The 20,646-nt window shown below is 41.4% G+C and overlaps 2 protein-coding genes across 6 annotated transcripts in view; both read left to right on the forward strand.

The window, feature by feature from the left end:
- On the forward strand, window positions 1–13,406 carry LOC138799563 (oocyte zinc finger protein XlCOF6-like). 5 transcript variants are annotated; one of them, XM_069980921.1, is made up of 10 exons: window positions 1–70; window positions 3,783–3,917; window positions 4,859–5,020; window positions 6,070–6,193; window positions 6,298–6,395; window positions 6,877–6,988; window positions 7,540–7,691; window positions 7,790–7,972; window positions 8,046–8,169; window positions 9,160–13,406. In XM_069980921.1, exons 2-10 carry the CDS (start codon window positions 3,837–3,839, stop codon window positions 10,653–10,655), a joined length of 2,532 nt encoding a protein of 843 aa, XP_069837022.1. In that variant the 5' UTR covers window positions 1–70; window positions 3,783–3,836; the 3' UTR covers window positions 10,656–13,406. The 5 variants fall into 5 exon arrangements, with proteins under 5 accessions (XP_069837022.1, XP_069837020.1, XP_069837024.1 ...); XM_069980919.1 differs by having other exon boundaries at window positions 41–113; XM_069980923.1 differs by having other exon boundaries at window positions 41–113; window positions 9,163–13,406.
- A 5,474-nt stretch (window positions 13,407–18,880) lies between these two features.
- The window catches only part of LOC138799609 (membrane-spanning 4-domains subfamily A member 4A-like), a 32,174-nt gene continuing 30,408 nt past the window's right edge, over window positions 18,881–20,646 (forward strand). The window contains exon 1 of the mRNA XM_069981052.1: window positions 18,881–18,973. The gene's annotated coding sequence lies outside the window, so the exon portion shown is untranslated. The remainder of the gene's footprint in view (window positions 18,974–20,646) is intronic.

The following is a 20,646-nucleotide window of genomic DNA, read 5'->3' on the forward strand; positions in this document are numbered from 1 at the left end:
ACCCACTCAGTTTTTAACATTTTTGTTTTGTATGTAGGTGACTGATCACATGACCATGACATCATCAAAGGTCCTTAAGCTGCTATAATCCAACATCTGTAGACAAGTTAGTGGTCAGTGTGTGTGATGTATATTCATTGTTATTGTGCTCTGGTATTATTGAGTATAATCGCACGTGTCTATATAATGTTACTAGGTTTTTATAGACTTATGTGTGTATTATATGTTATACAGTAAGTATATACTATACAGTGTGGTATTTAATAGATGTGTATCTATAAACATGTAATATATGAGTGTATATTATATACATTGTTTATAGACGTATAGATATGAGTGTATGATATACATAGCGTGTATCTATAGACATGTAATATAGGAGTGTATGATATATATAGTGTGTATCTATAGGCGTATAATATAGGAGTGTATGGTGTATATATAGTGTGTATCTATAGGCATATAATATAGGAGTGTATGGTATATATAGTGTGTATCTATAGGCATATAATATAGGAGTGTATGGTATATATAGTGTGTATCTATAGGTATATATAGTGTGTATCTATAGGCATATAATATAGGAGTGTATGGTATATATAGTGTGTATCTATAGGTATATATAGTGTGTATCTATAGGCATATAATTTGGGAGTGTATGGTATATATATAGTGTGTATCTATAGGCGTATAATATAGGAGTGTATGGTATATATAGTGTGTATCTAAAGGTATATATAGTGTGTATCTATAGGCATATAATTTGGGAGTGTATGGTGTATATATAGTGTGTATCTATAGGTGTATATATAGTGTGTATCTATAGGCATATAATATAGGAGTGTATGGTGTATATATAGTGTGTATCTTTAGGTGTATATATAGTGTGTATCTATAGGCATATAATTTGGGAGTGTATGGTGTATATATAGTGTGTATCTATAGGCGTATAATATAGGAGTGTATGGTATATATAGTGTGTATCTATAGATGTGTAATATAGGAGTGTATGATAAATATAGTGTGTATCTATAGATGTGTAACATTGATGTATATGTAGTCTGCAGTATGTATGGCGTATACAGTGTAACCTCTTTGAAAAGTGGCAGTGTGTGTGACTGGGAAGGAAAATGTCCGCTATGCATACTGTATGGGGGGCTGAAAAGTAAAAAGTAGTCTTTTACTGTATCTATAGCTTATTCTTTATCCATACAACTACCATCATGGTTTTGTTTAGTTACTTATTAAAAACAATTTTTCTTCTGAATGTTATTTAAAGGGGTACTCCGCCACTGAGCAATTCAAAACTGTTACAAAATTCTATAACTTATATAGCTACAGATGTCGTACTAACTGACTTGCAGTATATATGCTTCTACAGGATGTAACGTTAGCAATCAAAGGAGTTGTCTGGGCTAGGAGCATGTTTTTTGTATGTTGCTGAGGTTGCAGAAAACATAATGAAGAGGTATACTCACCCAGCCTGCGCCCCTGTCACTGCCGCTTTTCTGAGCCCTTGGTCACTGACATTCTGTGTGGACACTCTTAAATAAAGAAGAGGACCATGGCAGGGACCAGGCACTCAAAAATAAAGTAGCAATGGAGAATAAGCTGGGTAACCATAGCTCTTTGTTATTTTCCTGGCATCCCCAGTAACCTATAAAGAAATTCTCTCTGCCTAGACGACCCCTTAAGGGTGCGTTCACACGTACAGGATCCACAGCAGATTTGATTTGCTTTGAATCTGAGACTTTAAATCTGCTGCAGATGTTCTGCAGATCCTGTACGTGTGAACGCACTCTTAGGCTGCGTTCACACTACGTATATTTTAGTCAGTATATGTATATTTCAGTCAGTATTGCAACCAAAACCAGGAGTGGATTAAAAACACAGAAAGGATCTGATCACACAATGGTGAAATTGAGTGGATGGCCGCCATTTAATGGCAAATATTTGCTGTTATTTTAGAACAACGGCTGTTATATTGAAATAATGGCAGTTATTTACTGTTATATGGCGGCCATCCACTCAATTTCAACATTGTGTGAACAGATCCTTTCTGTGTTTTTAATCCACTCCTGGTTTTGGTTGCAATACTGACTGAAATATACTGACTGAAATATAAGTAGTGTGAACGCAGCCTTAGGCTGGGTTCATACTACGTATATTTCAGTCAGTATTGTGGTCCTCATATTGCAACCAAAACAAGGAGTGGATTAAAAACACAGAAAGGCTCTGTTCACACAATGTTGAAATGGAGTGGATGGCCGCCATTTAATGGCAAATATTTGCTGTTATTTTAAAACAACGGCTGTTATATTGAAATAATGGCAGTTAATTACCGTTATATGGCGGCCATCCACTCAATTTCACCATTGTGTGAACAGATCCTTTCTGTTTTTTTAATCCACTCCTGGTTTTGGTTGCAATATGAGGACCACAATACTGACTGAAATATACGTAGTATGAAACCAGCCTTAGGGTACAAACACACTTGCCGAATCCGCAGCGAGTTTCTCGCTGTGGATCCCTGCCCTGTGTACTCAGTGGCAGACAAACTCGCAGCAGGGATGTACATCCCTGCTGCGAGTTTCTCCGCAGTCCGCCCCTTTAACCCCCCAGCCGCCAGAGACTATACGTCACCTGATCCCAGCTCCGGCTTGCTTCGGGGCTCCCGCCGTCTTCACGGCCCGCTCAGCCAATCAGTGCGCTGCAGCGGGGCAGCCCAGTGATTGGCCAAGCAGAACGTGCCGGGAATCAGCGAAGGAAGCCAGGGCAGGGATCAGGTGGTGTATAGTCTCCAGCGGCTGGGGGATTAACGGGACGGACAGCGGACAAACTCGCAGCAGGGATGTACATCCCTGCTGCGAGTTTGTCTGCCATTGAGTACACAGGGCCAGGATCCGCAGCGAGTCTCGCTGCGAATACGCTGCAAGAAACTTGCTGTGGATGCGACAAATGTGTTTGTACCCTTAATATCCCTGTGCATCTATCTGTATGTGTTTAGAATATGATTATATATAATATATGGTGTGTGTATAGTACACAGTTGTTGTGCACATTCTATTGTATTATTTATAAATGTATCTGTAGATATGTAATACAGATGTATATGCACTATGTTTACTAGAAAAAAAAAGATAAGCAGCGTGAACAGCGTCATAGATGTGTGGCCAATTTTTTTCCTTTTTTTCTGTTCAATGTGGGGGTAGTGGCTACCTCCTGTTGGCTTGCACTCCACCCATGTCTCAAGGGTGCTATAAAAAGAGATCATTTGGCTCCTATCTGCCCAGTTTTAGGCTTATTCAGCCCAGGAGAGGCCATTGCTAGTGTTAAAATGCTAGAGTAGGGACCATGTCTCGAGGACGCCTTAACGTGGCCACATGGTACACTCTATTTGATCAAATAATTTGCTAAGATACTCACTTTTTAATATCTACAGAGCAGTTGTTTACCGTGTGTACGCTGGGAGGAGTATATACGGTAAGCACTTGCACCTGTGGGTTGCTGCTGCACCTTTAGTTTTTTTGTCTGCACTATGTTTACTATATATAGTGTTAGTAATATAGCTTTGTGTATCTAAACTATGTGATGTGGATAAATATTAAGTACTTCTTGCGGAAATACCCTTTAACAAAGCCTAGCCTAGCAATGAATATTTTTTCTGCATAAAAGGAATTGTAATTACACATGAGGATCCAGTATAGGAGATTTCTGTTTTCCACTATGTATCTTTGTAGCTGCCAAACGTGAAATACTATGTTTTCTAATAAATGTTACAGGTCCCTGAAGTTAGAGTCTCAACTGTGACAACATGAGTCCAGCCTGACCCAGTAATGATGGATAAGGACAGGAAACCTGTGACTGAGAAGATATTAAATGTCACTTTAGAGATAATCTACCTGCTGACTGGAGAGGTAAAGGGGGTCTGAGAATTGTGTCACCTGACAACTATGTTAAAAAAGTATTAGAATTAATTTTGTATACGTACAGGAAGTCCCACAAAAGTGAAATAATACAGACAGGCTGGGGGGTGCGGGAAAATAATAAACAATGTAAACTTCCCTATCCTGTAGTGCCACTCCAGGGTCCCATTCGCTGCGGAGGCACGAGGAGGGGTAAGTTTACTTGTTGCCTGCCTGTCTACCTGCCTTTTCTTATTTTCTTAGGACTTCCTCTTTAAATCTGCTGCAGATCCTGTACGTGTGAATGGACCCTGAACAGGTTTTCTAGAAAGGGGGGTTTGTTTTGTAAAATGTTCTGGGGTGCAGATAAAAGAGGCATACTCACCTGTCCTGATCCCCCGCTACTTCTGTTGCCCATTCTTATCTTCTTCATTCGTGTGACATTTTGTTTGGCAAGAGAAGGTTTGGTGCTGGCTGCTAAACTGTAAGGGGAGAGAACAGCAGGACAAGTACAACTTTTCGCTGTGTGGCCTCTGCTAACTGCTGAATCACTGAGGATGAGGAGACCTGAGGCTGATGCATTGATGATGTTATGCTAGTCAGCAGGGCAGGGGGTGTGCAGCCTGAGAAGCCTAGCAAGTCAGCAATTGAATGTGGGTTAAACTACCGTAATTAAATTAACAATAAATAGCAATTGCATTATTGGCTGTAGTACATGCACAGTCAGTATGCTATTTTTATGTGATTTCTATGGCTTGTAGATCCTGATTTTAAACTAATGCACTATAATAATTTCCATTATTTTCATTTTGTACCGTTCCTTATATTATTGGTGTGATACTGTGTGACTCATTTTTAAAAGAGAAAAAAAACTGACAACATTGTCCACATGGACGATATGAAAGCTGCCTGAGATTATACATGAAATTAAATCAATATCTCTTCACGCACAGGATTACTTAATAGTGAAGAAGGTGTCTTATGAGGATGAAGGATGGGGTAAGGCCCAGTTACCGAACGTGGCACCTTCACCTCACTCTCTGATGAATGAAAGACGCAATGAGCAGAAGGTTCTAGAAATCTCCAACATGATCATTCATCTGCTGACCGGAGAGGTGAGCGCTGCTGGACATACTATAACAGAGTAACATCAAGCCTGGATCTTGACAGCCTAATTGTCTGTGGGAGAAATAAATAAAGAATTACATTTTTCTAGGCCTAAAATAATTTCAGTGTCCCTGATATATTTGGAAAAAACATTTGACTTTTTCTGGAGGGCTGAGAGCTCAGACCCTGACCGATCTTTAGATATTGCCGCGAGAAGTATGCGGTAATGCACTTTAGTTCCGGGCTGAGTGCGATGGATTAGCTCCATAGACTTATAATGGAGCTTGTGGTCAGCTAGCGAGTGAAGCTCACTACCAGTGATATCTAGAGATGAGTTTTGGTTGCAAAATATAGAGCGTGAGCGATAAAAACTTTTGACATGTCTCTCTGATTATATGTCAAAAATGTAAAGGGACAGGGACACTTTAAATCGTAACTTTCCAATTTTGTTGTTTTTTCTATCTTTCCCTGCTGTGTCCTCTATCACTCTTTTGGTTCCAACCTTTGAATCAGAATGGACAATGTGCCATCAAACAGCAGTAGACAGTGTGTGTGTAGATTGTGTCCAGCTTTGTATCCATTGTTCTTATTTCTCAGAGGACCCTCATTCTGTTAATAGATTTAGGGTAGTTTCACACATACCGGATCCGCAGCGGATTTCACGCTGCGAGTTTGCAGCAAAATCCACTGCGGATCCTGGTAGTGTGAAGTTGAATAGGTCACATACCCACAGCGGAATTTCCATTCCACTGCGGATATGTAACCTAGCCCCTTTAACCCTCCGCCACCCGGAGCATACATTACCTGCTCGGCGCCGCGGCTGTGTGTGAGGCTCCCGGCTCCCCATCAGCCAATCCGTGCACGAAAGACCTTCACACTACCAGGATCCGCAGCGAATTTCACTGCAAACTCACAGCGTGAAATCAGCTGCAGATCCGGTATGTGTGAAGCTACCCTTACTTGTATTTGCTAGATCAGTAGTGCAACAAATACACTTACCCTTACTAATTCCTATTAGTCCAGCTTTGTCTATTTAATCTATTATTTTGTGTATCAGGTACCTATGAGATGTCAGGATTCCGCTATCCATTTCTCTGTGCAGGAGTGGGAGTATTTGGAAGAACACAGGGATCTGTATGAGAATTTCATGACGGAGGAGCGCCAGCCTTTTACATGTCTGGGTAGGAAGAGATTTAAGTAGAGAGGTCACTAAGAAATATACTTATCATGACGAGGATTACATATAAACATTGCATCTTGAATAATCATGTGTGTTCTACTACAGAGCAATCCAGTATGAGGAGAATACCAGGCACTTTTCCCTATTCTGTTTATTCCCCGGATCATCTAGAGGGAAATCTTAATGTCCCACTGGATGAGCAGGTAGATATAACTGAGATTTCTCAACAGTTATATGTATATTATCCCAATGTTTATTTAAAAAGGTTTTCCAGGAAAAAAATCACTTAAAGTAGGAGATCGTGGGGGGTCTGACTTCCGTGTCAGGCCCCTGGCTTCTGTATTATGAATAGACCCGTGGCTTTATTTGTCCCTAGAGCCGAGTACAGCTTTCTTCCAGCGTACTCTGCTCTTTCCGTCGCCCAATACAATGAGTCCCGTACCGTACCTGCGGCTCAGTTCATAACACAGAAGCCTGATACGGAGAACGACGGCGGGTACAGAGGTCGGACCCCCCCCCCCCCCCCCAATCTCTTACTTTTCCCCTATCCTGTGGATACGGGAAAAGTGAATTTTTCCTGGAATACCTCTTTAAGCTTCTTTAATGTTATCATTACCATCAATGTCTATAATCATTTGCGTTGTTTTTTTTATCATGCATTGTGTCCTGTATTTGTTGGCTTAGGCTGAAGACCTGCCGGACATTAAAGTTGAAGTTGTAACAGAAGAAGAAGAGATGTATGTGCGGTTTGATCAGCAATTTAAGAGAGTGGAAATTCCTATAGGTATCCGCACAGGTAAGTAATAATGTGGATGGTCATACAGTGACTTTTTCACTGCTTACACACCTCACTTTTTTTAGTCATGGCTTTTCATGGTGTATTAGGCAAAGCTCAGGTGACTACAGTTCATGATTGAAAACTTTACAGCAGGAATTTATAACCTGGGGTAAGTTAGTTTTGGGGGGAACATGTTTGCAGAGGAAATACTACATTTTTACTACCCTACTTTGACATTTCAGTAGTAGAGGTTGGTGGATATGACATGACATATGGCAATAGGATGTATAGCACCACTTCTTAACAATATTGTACTGTTAAAAAAATGACACTTAAAGGGTTGTCCAGGAATTCAAAAACATGGCTGATTTCTTTCAGAAACAGCACCTCTTGTCTTTATTGTGTGAGGTATTACAGCTCAGTTCCACTGAAGTCAACAGCGCCAAGTTGTAAAACTACACACAACCTGAGGTCAAGGGTGGTGATGTTTTTGCAAGAAAGCCAACATGTTTTTGTAATCCTGCACAACGCCTTTAAAGTTAGACTTTTTTTTCTATTTGTTTTTGCAGTACAGAATCCTCCAGCTTTGATTACTCCTCATAGTTTGCTTTACAAGACACTACTATTGTCCTTGGCCAGTCCACCATATAACAACAAAAAGAAGATGGCTGAGAGTATATTAAACCTCTTCATGGAGATAATCTACCTGCTGACTGAAGAGGTAAAGAATACTGGAAGTAATGCCACTTGTCATCTGTATAATACAATAGGGGTTTGAGGGTGTCCATGAATATAATTTTTCTCTATCTCCTTATACAGAATTATGCAGTAATGCAGCGGGCATCTGGGCAATGTTTGACCTCTGCCAGTCGACCCCATATGTCTGTAGGATCAAGCAGGAGTATAAAAGAGCCTTTACCTCCCATACTGATACATGATCAAATCAATGAGCAGAGGATCCTAGAGCTCACCTACAACATCATTGAGCTGCTGACTGGAGAGGTGAGCGCTGCTGGGAATCCTGGGTTATCATACACTTACTCCAGGTGTCTAATTGTTTACTGTTGTGGTTCAGGTTCCTATAAGGTGTCAGGATGTCACTGTCTACTTTTCATTGGAGGAGTGGGAGTTTTTAGAAGAACACAAACATCTTTACAACAATGTAATTTTGGAGAATCACCAACTCTTCACATCACTGGGTAAGAGGCTTAAAATAGTTTGCCAGTACACTCAGATTTGAAAGGAAGGGTTAAAGAATCATTATTACTTTTTCTATCAATGTTTGTTAACCCCTTACCGACCCATGACATAAATAATGGGATGGGTGTGCAGTTATAGCTCAGGATGCTGGCTACTCTTGGTTATTAAGGGGCTGTTCCAGTGTTCATAAAAAACTGATACTCATTAAAAAAAATATATACTATACTTACCTCTAGCTCCCTGCAGTTCGATATCGAGACAATTAGGGTCTTGTCAGCGGTATTTGAAGAATCTGATGGGGCCAACTGCAAAGCTGTTGTGCGATGCCGGTTGAATGTTATAAGAGAAACAGATCACTGATCTCAGGGAGACCAGCCAAAGATATCACTGCCAGCTGCTGGTTAAAGCACTCAATGCAGTGAATTCCTAGGTGCATTGCTCCCTGGGAAACATGAATATGCAAAAAAAAAGAGTCCGTGGAGTCTTATTTAAGAGTCTCGAAACACAGGACTAGCGAGATATCCCTTGGCTGGGGGATATCTGGTTAGTCTTGTGTTTCGAGACTCTTAAGGGTGCGTTCACACGTACAGGATCTACTGCAGATCCTGTAAATGTGAACGCACCCTAAATGAGGCTTCACAGGCTCTTCTTTTGCATATTCAAGTTGAATGTTTAGGCAGCCAAAGACCCTTTGTAGGCCTCTGTGGCTGCCATGATAGATCAGTACAGCCTGAGACAGTTAACCAAACATTAAGGTGGCCAAACCCTTTCAGTATATAACATTTCTCTTTTAATGTTGACCTTTTTCTATTAAATCCATATACATTCTATAGCTTTTATACTAATGTTTTAAGTTCTTGTGTATACAATTTTAATTTATTTTGATCATGTATTTATATTCCTGCATGAGGGTATAATACAATATCTACACCATTATGTTAGGGAAAAAATACAAACTAAAATAAAATCCAATCTGATTCTGTTTCCAGTAGATGACTGCACCAGACTTTCAGTGGGACATCCATTATTTCCAGATTATGAAGCAGATATCCCTCACCATATGTCTGGGGAACACTTCATTCTCCCAAATATATCCTCATTTCTTTCTGACCAAGATCTGTCATGTGATTCCATTGTTCACAATGAACCTTCATCGGATCAGTCACAGACTATTAAAGAAGCCAAAGGTCATAGAGGAGATAAAATATGCACATGTACAGAATGTGGGAGACATTATAAAAATATATTTAATCTTTCCATGCACATGAGAATGCACAGAAACGAAAGGCCATTTTCATGCTCAGAATGTGGGAAAAGTTTTACCAAGAAATCAATTCTTGTTGAACATCAAAGAGTTCACACAGGGGAGAAGCCATATTCATGTCCAGAATGTGGAAAATGTTTTACCAAGAAATCAGCAGTTGTTGAGCATCAGAAGACTCACACAGGGGAGAAGCCATTTTCATGTTTAGAGTGTGGAAAAAGTTTTACTAGGAAATTAATATTAATTGAACATCGGAGAATTCACACAGGGGAGAAGCCATTTTCATGTCCAGAATGTGGGAAACGGTTTATGGTGAAACATCATCTTTGGAGACATCAAATAACTCACACAGGAGATAAGCCATTTTTATGTTCAGAGTGCGGCAGAGGTTTCTACCGAAAATCACATCTTGAGCGACATCAGAGAACTCACACAGGAGAGAGGCCATTTGAATGTACAGAATGTGGGAAATGCTTTACCAAGAAATCGATTCTTATTGAACATGGGAGAACTCACACTGGAGAGAAGCCTTTTTCTTGTTCAGAATGTGGGAAATGTTTTGTGGTCAAGCATCATCTTGAGAGACATCAAGTAACTCACACAGGAGATAAGCCTTTTTTATGTTCAGAATGTGGGAGAAATTTTACCAGGAAATCCCACCTTGACAGACATCTGAGAACTCACTCCGGGGAGAAACCATTTTCATGTGCAGAATGTGGAAAGTGTTTTACCAAGAATTCAGTTCTAGTTGAACATCAGAGAATCCACACAGGGGAGAAACCATTTTCATGTTCAGAATGTGGAAAATGTTTTATGGTAAAACATCATCTTGAGAGGCATCAAATAACTCACATAGCAGATAAGCCATTTATATGTTTAGAATGTGGGAAATGCTTTGCAGGAAAAGGATATCTTGAGAGACATCAGAGAAGTCATACTGGAGAGAAGCCATTTTCATGTACAGAATGTGGGAAAGATTTTACCAAGAAATCAATTCTTATTGAACATCAGAAAAGTCACACAGGGGAAAAACCATTTTCATGTTCAGAATGTGGAAAATGTTTTATGGTCAAACATCATCTCGAGAGACATCAAATAACTCACACAGGGGAAAGACTATATAAGTGTTCAGAATGTGGAAGAGATTTTGCCAGGAAAGCAAATCTTGAGAGACATCTGGCAACTCACAGAGGAGAAGCCTTTTTAATGTACAAAGTGTAAGAAATGTTTTATGTACTAATAAGAGCTGTTAATCATTTTCATATTTAGGGTAGCTTTACACGTACCGTATCGCTGTGTATTTATCGCTGCATTTTTATCGCTGCGTGTTTGGTGCGATTTTTTTTACATGCGAGTTTTGATTTTCACATGAAAATCATGTGAAAATCAAAACTCGCCTGTAAAAATCGCACCAAACACGCAGCGTTAAATACGCAGCGATACGGTACGTGTGAAGGCACCCTTAAACCGTATATACTAAATTCCCACTGTCGTGTCCGTTATGGGGTCTACTAACTAAGAACTCCCTTGAATTTCCAACTGTAATGTCTCCAGAGGCAAGAGTTAAAGTGTTCCAACCCACAAAGATAGAGCGTTCGTCACTATCTCTCATACAGACTCTCTCTCTCTCTCTGATCTCCCACTGCAGGAGTTTCCCAATATCACTTATGGTGGTGCTTCCTAATATATCCAGAATACAGAAGCATAGGCAGGGCACTCACCATTTCAAAGTGACTTCTTTATTCAAACGCAAACGGTACAACGCAGGTAGGAACGTTATCTTGTACCGTTTGAATAAAAACCTCACTTTGGAATAGTGAGTGCCTACCTACTTTTCTGTATTCTGAAGAGTTAAGCTATGTTCCCACACGGTTTTTTCTCAGTGCTTAGTCAGTATTTTGCAATCAAAACCAGGAGTGGATTGAAAACACAGAAAGGCTATGATCACACACTGTAGAAATTGAGTGGATGACCGCCATATAATGGCAAATAACGGCTGTTGTTTAAAAATAATGGCAATAATTTGCCATTAATGGCGGCCATCCACTCAATTTCTACAGTGTGTTAACATAGCCTTAGGCCACGTTCACATTATGTGAGAGATCGGCCGTTCGGAATGGCCGGTTTCTGAAAAAAGGTCATCCCGGCCGGTACTGCAGATGATCTTTTGGCCCGCAGAGTTGTGTCCGTGTGTGCCCACATCAGAACTCCCCACAGCACACAATAGAGCAAGCGGTGAACTGACAGGGTTTCCTGCGGCCGCTATTCACTGAATTGCGGCAGCAAAAAACTGACATGTCGGTTTTCTACGGCGCCGCATGGGGTCCCAGCCGGAGTGTATACACTCCGGCCGGGATTCCCTCAGGCTGCAGCACTACGTACGTGCCATGGTAACAATGGCCGTGATTTCCGCTGCACTTACGTAGTGTGAACATAGCCTCAAAGTGTATTTGTTATCTGCAATTCATGTTCCAAATTTCTGATGCTGTCAGGGCAAGGGAAGACATTGTACCTTTCATATCTGTCTGTACTTCATTCAAAAATAACTTTAGTTTCTGTTACTACCCCCCAGCCATACACACAGCCACTCCCCCAGCCATACACACAACTACTCCCCCATCCATACACACAACTACTACCCCCCAGCCATACACACAACTACTACCCCCCAGCCATACACACAACTACTACCCCCCAGCCATACACACAACTACTACCCCCCAGCCATACACACAACCACTCCCCCAGCCATACACACAGCCACTCCCCCAGCCATACACACAACTGCCTCCCAGCCATACACACAACTTCTACCCCCTCCAGCCATTCACACAACTATTACCCCAGCCATACACACAACTACTACCCCCCAGCCATACACACAACCACTCCCCCAGCCATACTCACAACTACTCCCCCAGCCATACACACAACTACTACTCCCCAGCCATACACACAACTACTACCCCCCAGCCATACATACAACTACTACCCCCCAGCCATACACACAACCACTCCCCCAGCCATACACACAAGTACTACCCCCCAGCCATATACACAACCACTCCCCCAGCCATACACACAACCACTCCCCCAGTCATACACACAACTACCCCCCCAGCCATACACACAACTACTACCCCCTCCAGCCATTCACACAACTACAATCCGAGCCATACACACAACTATCCCCCCAGCCATACACACAACTAGTACCCCCTCCAGCCATACACACATCTACTACTCCCTCCAGCCATACACACAACTACTAAGTCAATAAATAATTTTTAATTTTTATTCACCAGGCAGGAGAACATTCTGTCGACTGATCACTTAGAAACCCCTTCAAAACATTTTAAGCTATGTTCACACACTTTTAATGGATTTTTTAATGATAAAATATCCAGAAACGCCTTTTTTTTATCTCTCAAATACATCTAGAAACATGCTTCTATTCTCTGGTACAATAAAGCAAAGCCCTTGGACGGCTGCAAGCTGCTGCATCCCTGATCCTACTTTGGACTTCCAGCTGTCAATCAAGCAGGGATGGGATGGGGAGCAAGGAGACATTCCAGCTTACAGTAGTTCAAGGGCTTGGGAAAGCCTCTGTGACACTTTGCACCAGAGAATAAAAGCATTTTTCAACATTCTGGAAGCACAGCAGGATATAGGAATGGTCCCATGTGTCTCCTTTACCTAACAGCTATCTACCAGTTTCAGCAGACTGCAACATGTAGTGCAGCTGATGGATTTATTTTAACTGTTGGACCAAGAAATGAAAAATGTCCATGTCTAATAATATTAAGTATTTTATTAGTATTAATGTCCTTACTACCTGCAGTGGACTATTCTGATGTTTTACTATTGTTGTTATTGATGACACATGTACCCCACGCAAGTGATGTACACTTGTCATTTGCTTCAATCTTAAAATACTGTCAAGTATTATAAATAAACACATTTATAAAATAATTTTTTCAATTGTTTTATTTTTCAAGATGACCAGTCCATTTAGTTGTATGCTGTCAGTTTACAGTGACCATATTATACTTTAGTTGCTTTTTTTCTCTTTTTCTCTGAGAGTGTGGAATTTTTCTGAACTCGACATAAACGCCAATGTGATGCATGGCGTTTTTTTTTTCCATACATTTGCATCTTTTTTTGTTTTGTTTCCAGAGTTTTTTACTTTGTGTATATTGTGTTTGTGCTATGACATTTTTCGGTTTCTGGCTTGGACCTGAACACTGACTTCATCACTAATGTGCGTGTTTGGGTCCACAGGCATCCGCACCAGGTAGGAAGGGGTTAAGTGACCCCTTTCTTTCTAGGGTGCGTGCACTGAGTTTTTTTTATGTGCTGAATCGCTGAAGGGGAAGAGAACTTACAGTCTGGTCCCTAGGGGGCCAGACTGTGCTCCATTGGGGGGGGGGGGTAAATTTACCCTCCCGGTCTTCTCCCGGTGATCAGTCAGTGGCTGACACCGCTGCAACCACGGACTGGCTGAGCTAAAACTGCAAAAGTCTGTGGTCACTCAATCAGCGGCTGCAGCAGTGTTCTGCCATATCTGCAGATTGGACCAGAGCCTGGCTCACATCAAGCCCAGTGTGCCTTGCTCTGGTGAAGAAAGAAGACCTCTATGGTGAGTATGAATGCACCCCCTCCCCTCTGCACTGCACTCGTCCCAGCAGGGAAGGGGGTTACTTAACCTCCTTCCTTGCTTGTATGGGTGCAGTGTGAGATCAGTCTGCAATATATCCTCACCTAACTCCTTGAGTTCCAGACTGTAAGAAGCTATCTGTAAAGATGCTGCATACTGTAAGGAGCAGAACACCTGTCAAAATGATCAGTGTTCTGCTCATTACCCACCGCCAAAGGGGTACTGGGAAGATCCGGGCACCAGTAGTTCAGTAGCATAAAAAATGGTGTTCCTGGACTAGACAGTGGCAGGCTGGTATAGGCTGGGGAGGGCCAAAATAAATGATCCTACTAGGCTGCTGCTGTTTTGTTTTTGTTTTTTCACGTGGCTGGCTATGGAAATGTGGAGAACCCCACACATATATTTTTTTTCTTTTTTTTTTTTTTTTTTTATGATTTATTGTAACGGCTAACACTTACCCCCAGCTTAGTACTGGATCCCATCTATCATTCACACCCCTTTGGCATTTTTTTCTGGTGTTTTTGTTGAGGCGAGAAAAAAAAGAGAAAGTGAGAAGATGGGGAGGAAGGTAAGTGTGAGGCTCTCACTTATCAAAACCATCTGTGTTGCCTATAGCTCAGAGCAGAATATGAAAGGAGAGCTGAGCTCTCACTTCACATGTAGAGTACGTATTATACATGGTAAAACTGATTATGATTTACCAAAGGTCCTTTATCTTCTCAACAGGGGAAAAGTCAGAGTCAGAGTGCCATTTTTCTGTTATTCTTATGATAAATCTATGACTCAGTAACTAACTGGGTGTTACCAATTAGGGCCGTGTCCCTACACTGCAACACCATGAAATCAGAACTGACAGTGCCAGACTGGCCACTCAATGTTGACTCTCAGCAACTGCAAAGCTAATGGAGAATTCAAGGGGCAATGTGGAAAGAGGTTTAAACCAAACTTTTAAGATAAACCCATTATGCTTGTGTTAATGGCTGCTTTTCCGCTATGGTAGAAAGGACTGACCATCTGTAAAGAGTAGAGGAGAGGAATATGGAGTAGCCCAACAAAACAGCTCACCTTGTTCTATCAAAGGGTTCCGCTGCCTGGCAGAGCATGGACCCTCTCCATTTTAAACAGGAAATGTCCTGGTTTTCAACAATTTCTAATTATGCAAATATAACAGGAAGAAAAAAGAAGGCAAAAATGTGTACTAGCAGATATTGGTTTCTATCGCAGTGGCCATATGCTTTTCTCAACAAAAAAAAATTATTTTGATTGTATTGGAGTTGGGAAGGAATTTTTCTCCCTGGGGCAACTGGCAACTGTCTCATGAGGGTTTTTGCCTTCCTCTGGATCAATACAATAGGGTTAGAAATTGAACTTGCTGGTCTTTTTTTTCAAACTTAATAACTATGTAACTATATTACTATATTGGTACTTCTTGGGAGAGGGAAGACAAGATTACTCCCAATTAGAGATGGGCGAATTTACAGTAGGAACGAAGTGAAGCTCTTTCTTCCTATCTGTATTCTGCTCATGAGGCTGCGGGCTTTGAAGTCTCCTCCGCTCCATGTTGCTCCTCCCCAGCTGCTGAGAAAAGATGGATCCAGTCCTGGGAAACTGGGATAAGTTTCCCAGGACTGGATCCAGCTTTTCCCAGCACTTCACTTCATTCCTACTGTAAATTTGCTTATCTCTACTCACAATGTTTGGCACCAAGACCTCACCTGCATACAGTTAGAGAAGACAATAAAGGCGCAACCACTCATCGCAGTATTGTGGTTAATCTCAGTTACTGCAGCCCCCTTGTAGTAAAAAAAAAAAAAAAAGTATTTCTGCATAATATGGAATATGATTAGCTGAATTGTTCAATAATGTCTGCTGCTAATTAATGTTGGGTTTTACATGACAGTCATTGGACATTAGGCTCTGTGTATTTTGCCAACGGATGAACAGGAAATACACTTTTTTTTATTTGTTTGGTTTAGCACTTGTTAAGAGAACAATTAAACTTTCTAGTACAGCAGACTGAGCAAAGAAACAAATACCAGCATCCTTCAAGAAGTCTCACCCTCACAGGGGGAGGGTACAAGATCTGATCAGACATAAACAATAAAAACAGTATGTAACCAGCGGGACCCGGCGGGATCACGTAAGTATAGGGGGATCTAACGGAGTCGGGAGCCTGTCACCCCGGCACGGGGGGTGACAGGTGTCCTTTAAGCCTGTTTTAAATTCTTACATGTCTGTACTGTATATAGATCTTTATGGATTGTAGATTGGATGTATTGCAATCAGTACATTCATACATTTTAATAAACTGGTATATGTTACATTAGTTATCTGCAGTATTACCACTATGCCAGGCCTAAATTATATTCCACACAATGACCATTATGCCGCTTGCACCACAGTGTCCAAATAATACCAGAATACTGTTACCGGAAAAAAAATCAGTATACAAAAACCGATATCAGTAATTCCTGAGTAATGTCATCTTCAACGGAAGTCTAACTGTCTCTTTCTTTCCCAGGCTGCCATAATGACTTTGTCTAGCTAAAGTTTGCTTACTGGGCAGTTACCTACCTACTAGGGACACCGGCTACCTACAGGGGAGCAACTACCCATGGGGGGGGGGGCATGTGGCAGCTACATATTTGAAGCACCTCTCTAAAGGGGGACCTGCTACCTAAAAGGGGACAACTAGCTACTGTTGGACAACTGGCTACAATTACGTAATATTGGTCCTGGTATACTTGATTTTGTTAGTAAGAGCATGGTGGTAACACATATTGTGATAATATTTCCTCCTTGTACACTGGGGTTATAGGCTGCTAATAAGTCTTTGGCTTTACCCAGACAGAAACAAGATAGAAAAATGAAACTTTACATGTATTCCACATACTCTCCACTGATGTCAACACACTTCTTACATCGGTATTCCAAGTTCTGTAAGTCTTGCAAAAAGAAGGATTTTGGTTGTGCCCCAAACCAGTCATCTGTAGCAGCCATGGCATCAGAAATGGTGTGAAATTTTGTACCATTGAGGTGTTTCTGATGATAGTCGGAGGGAGCTAGATCTGGTGAATAAGGTGGGTGGTCCACCAGCTGGAAGCCTAGCTCCACCAGTTTTGCTTTGGTCGCTTGAGCAGTGTGAGCAGAGGTGTTGTCTTGCAGGAACAAGGTTTCTTGGGACAGCTTGCCTCGCCTTTTGGCCTTCAGAGCTGCCTTCAATTGGTCCAAAAGTTCAATTTAATACCTTGCATTGATGGTGGAACCATTTTGAAGGTAGTCCACTAGCAGCATACCCTCCTTATCCCAGAACACAGACACCATCACCTTAGTGGCTGATTTTTGCACCCTGAACTTCTTTGGACCAGGAGAACCACTGTGCCGCCACTCTTTTGACTGCTCCTTGGTTTCAGGGTCATACAAATAAATTCAGGTCTTATCCATAATGACCAGTTGATCCACGAAGTTCTTATCAGTCCGGAAAAGCTGACAAATGGACCGGTAAATTTTCACTAACATGCTTTTCTAATCAGTTGTCGAACATTTGGGGACCCACTTTGCAGATAGCTTCTTCATGTTCAAATGTTCGTGGATAATGACACAAACGCGTTCACAAGGAATCCCCATGATGTCTGCTATTCCTTTAGCTGTTTTGTTGATCCTTCAATATCAGATTGTGCACAGCATCGACGATCTCCGGAACAACAACCACTCTCGGTTGTCCAGGACGTTCCTCATCATTGGTGCTGAAGCGTCCCATTTTTTATTTGGCAACCGAGCTCTTAACTGTAGAATATGAAGGGCATTGATCCCCCAATATCTGCGACATATCACCATGAATATCCTTTGCGGATTTTACTTGCAGAAACAAGAACAAGTTATCACTTCTCTGCTCTCCTTTGTTTGGAATATCGCCTTAGACTCCGCCATTTTGTTTTCCTGGATGCCTAGATCACTGTTGCCATAAGCTACATACACAAAATTTGGAAAACATATATTAGACACATAAGGCTTTCATGTGATGTAACATTCATTACCATAGAAACAAAAAAAAGAACACAAAGCCAAAGACTTAGCAGCAGCTTCTCGTATAGAAGCTGTATGTCTATTACTTAGGGGTATATGGCATTATCATCACACATAAGAAATCTGCTGTATAGCTGTGTTGTTTTGGAGATGTGTGTGTTTTCGGGGTGGGGTAGCGCCATTAGTAGAGTGCTATAAATCCATCCTCAGGATTACAGCAGAGATACAGTATGGAGATGTGTGAGCATAACTGGGTATTTGTACTTTACTAGAACTTTACAACATTGTAACAAGTACACACATATATTGTTTTAGATGTTACATACCTTTAGCATTTTATTGTATGTGTATGTGATAGGGTCACCAATAGAGATGAGCGAACCTCGAGCATGCTTGAGTCGATCCGAACCCGAACTTTCGGCATTTGATTAGCGGTGGCTGCTGAACTTGGATAAAGCCCTAAGACTATGTGGAAATCATGGATATAGTCATTGGCTGTATCCATGTTTTCCAGACAACCTTAGAGCTTTATCCAAGTTCAGCAGCCCCAGCTAATCAAATACCGAACGTTCGGGTTTGGATCGACTCGAACCCGAACCCAGTTCGCTCATCTCTAGTAACCAACAATTTGACGTTGTTACTTGGTAAATATCCCACACTGCAATGCTGCACGTGACATGGTGGGAATGCTGTAGTCACCTGCAATTTTTATTGCTATAGATTTATCTTTGACTCCTTAATTGCTTACAAGGGTTAAAGTTCCCTTTCCTATCAGAGACCAGCACAACAGCTGTCGCAGCTCTACAGTGTAAGAACCTCATCAACCAGCTCCCCGTTTCTCAGCTTCCTGGACCCGGTGAGAGTGATATGGGGACATAGAATATTGGGGGAGGGGGCAGTTACTACTGGATCTCTTAGGTTTTAATTGAATTGAAATGTTACGTATATGATTTTAGATAAGACTCTACCTGGTTAGCTAACAATAATGGGATCTTAGAGACCACCATAGCCTAGTACTGAAGAGACCCAGGGGCAGCAATGAACACCATTGGCTATTAAATGCTCATTTTTGGAGGTCTCCAATATTAAGACTAATTGCAATGAACTTGATTGAGGCACTTATGCAATGACTGTATACCACTGCACCTCTGAGTTCATGTCCCCACATGCCGATGAACTCACGTGGCCCTCCCTATGCATTCACCACCGACCATGAGCAGTTATCATGGGGTCATGATTTCGGCCGCATGTGGAAACATTGCCTTAGGCTGAGTTCACAGGTTCGGCTTTTTTATTTGCAATTATGGAATACAAGGCCAGGAATGCAAATGAAAAGAGAAGAAGTCTCATTCTTTTCTTTACACATGTCCCCCTTTATGTATAATCAATAGATAGCGATAAATTGTACAACAAAATCTCACAAATCTTTGATAACAAGCAAACAAGGCCGATTCTGAAAGAATTTAAGGCAGTGCCATTCCCTCAAGGAGACCTTAAGACTTCTGTCTCTGAGAGCTCCACTTCCATGGTATCCACATTTTCCTGTGCCAGGGTGGAAAGGGCACTTTCATCAACCGACGCTAGAATGTTGTTGTCTAAAGTGTCGTCCGTCATGTCGGCCAACTGTCCCGGAATGTTTTATAATTTATTATAGTGTGTATGAAATACATTCAGTATCTCAGAAGGATTGTGAGTGTCAATCCCATCTGACTTTTGTACACAGGAAATGTGTCCAATTCAGGGGTGTATCAGTCTTGTGAGGGGGCGACCACATTTATTGGAGTAGTCCTATAAGAAGCACTGGTATTGCAATTGCTGATATGTATATATATTTTTTTACTCACTATGGATCTTAGATTTGTCATAGCGGATAACGTGTGTTTGTAGGTAACCTCTAATGTGTGTATCTGCTGCAACAGAGAATACATTTTAAAAGTCCTGCTTTAGAGTGAGTTATATGCTATATAAAGGTGCCTCTCAGCATGCATTTCAGAACCTCCCATTGAGTGGATAGGGGGAAGATTTTCGTTAAGCTTCCCTGATCATGATGGAGAGATGATTATGGAGCATGAGGGACAAATAGACAGGGGCCATGGTCTGACCAGACGATGTTTCCTTTGGCTGCCAAGTTAAGGTGTAATGACTAAGCAGGACATAGTCCAGGCGACAATAGAATGTGTGAGATAGAGAGACATATAAATATACGAATAATCTCTATTTTGAGGGTTAAGATTTGCCCCTTTTCCTTTGCGGTCAGGGGCAGTGTGTCAGGGAGGAGGCGTTGACTACTTCCGCGCCTCATTTATTAAGGTTTACACCTGGAAACAGGCGTAAACCAGGCAAAATTTATACCTGCTTTACAGTAGTGGGTAAGTGAGTGTGGCGTACGAGTACACCGCTCTTAATAAATGTCCCCCAAAGTGTTTAAAAACTCTGTAGAGATCTTTTCTTCCAAGAATGTGGAGGTTAAGGTGTTAATGAAAATGTTCACAGCACAGAACATTTCTTGCCCTGAAACAACCAGGTCAT

The sequence above is a fragment of the Dendropsophus ebraccatus genome, chromosome 8 (assembly GCF_027789765.1).
Source record: "Dendropsophus ebraccatus isolate aDenEbr1 chromosome 8, aDenEbr1.pat, whole genome shotgun sequence".
Lineage (NCBI taxonomy): Eukaryota > Metazoa > Chordata > Amphibia > Anura > Hylidae > Dendropsophus > Dendropsophus ebraccatus.

What these genes read in the sequence shown, in the direction of transcription:
- LOC138799563 (XM_069980921.1), top strand. Translation starts at nt 3,837, where the DNA reads ATGATGGATAAGGACAGGAAACCTGTGACTGAGAAGATATTAAATGTC. An exon ending in TCTACCTGCTGACTGGAGAG is followed by an intron (nt 3,918 to 4,858) that starts GTAAAGGGGGTC and finishes CTTCACGCACAG; the next exon opens with GATTACTTAATAGTGAAGAA. An exon ending in TCCTATAGGTATCCGCACAG is followed by an intron (nt 6,989 to 7,539) that starts GTAAGTAATAAT and finishes TTGTTTTTGCAG; the next exon opens with TACAGAATCCTCCAGCTTTG.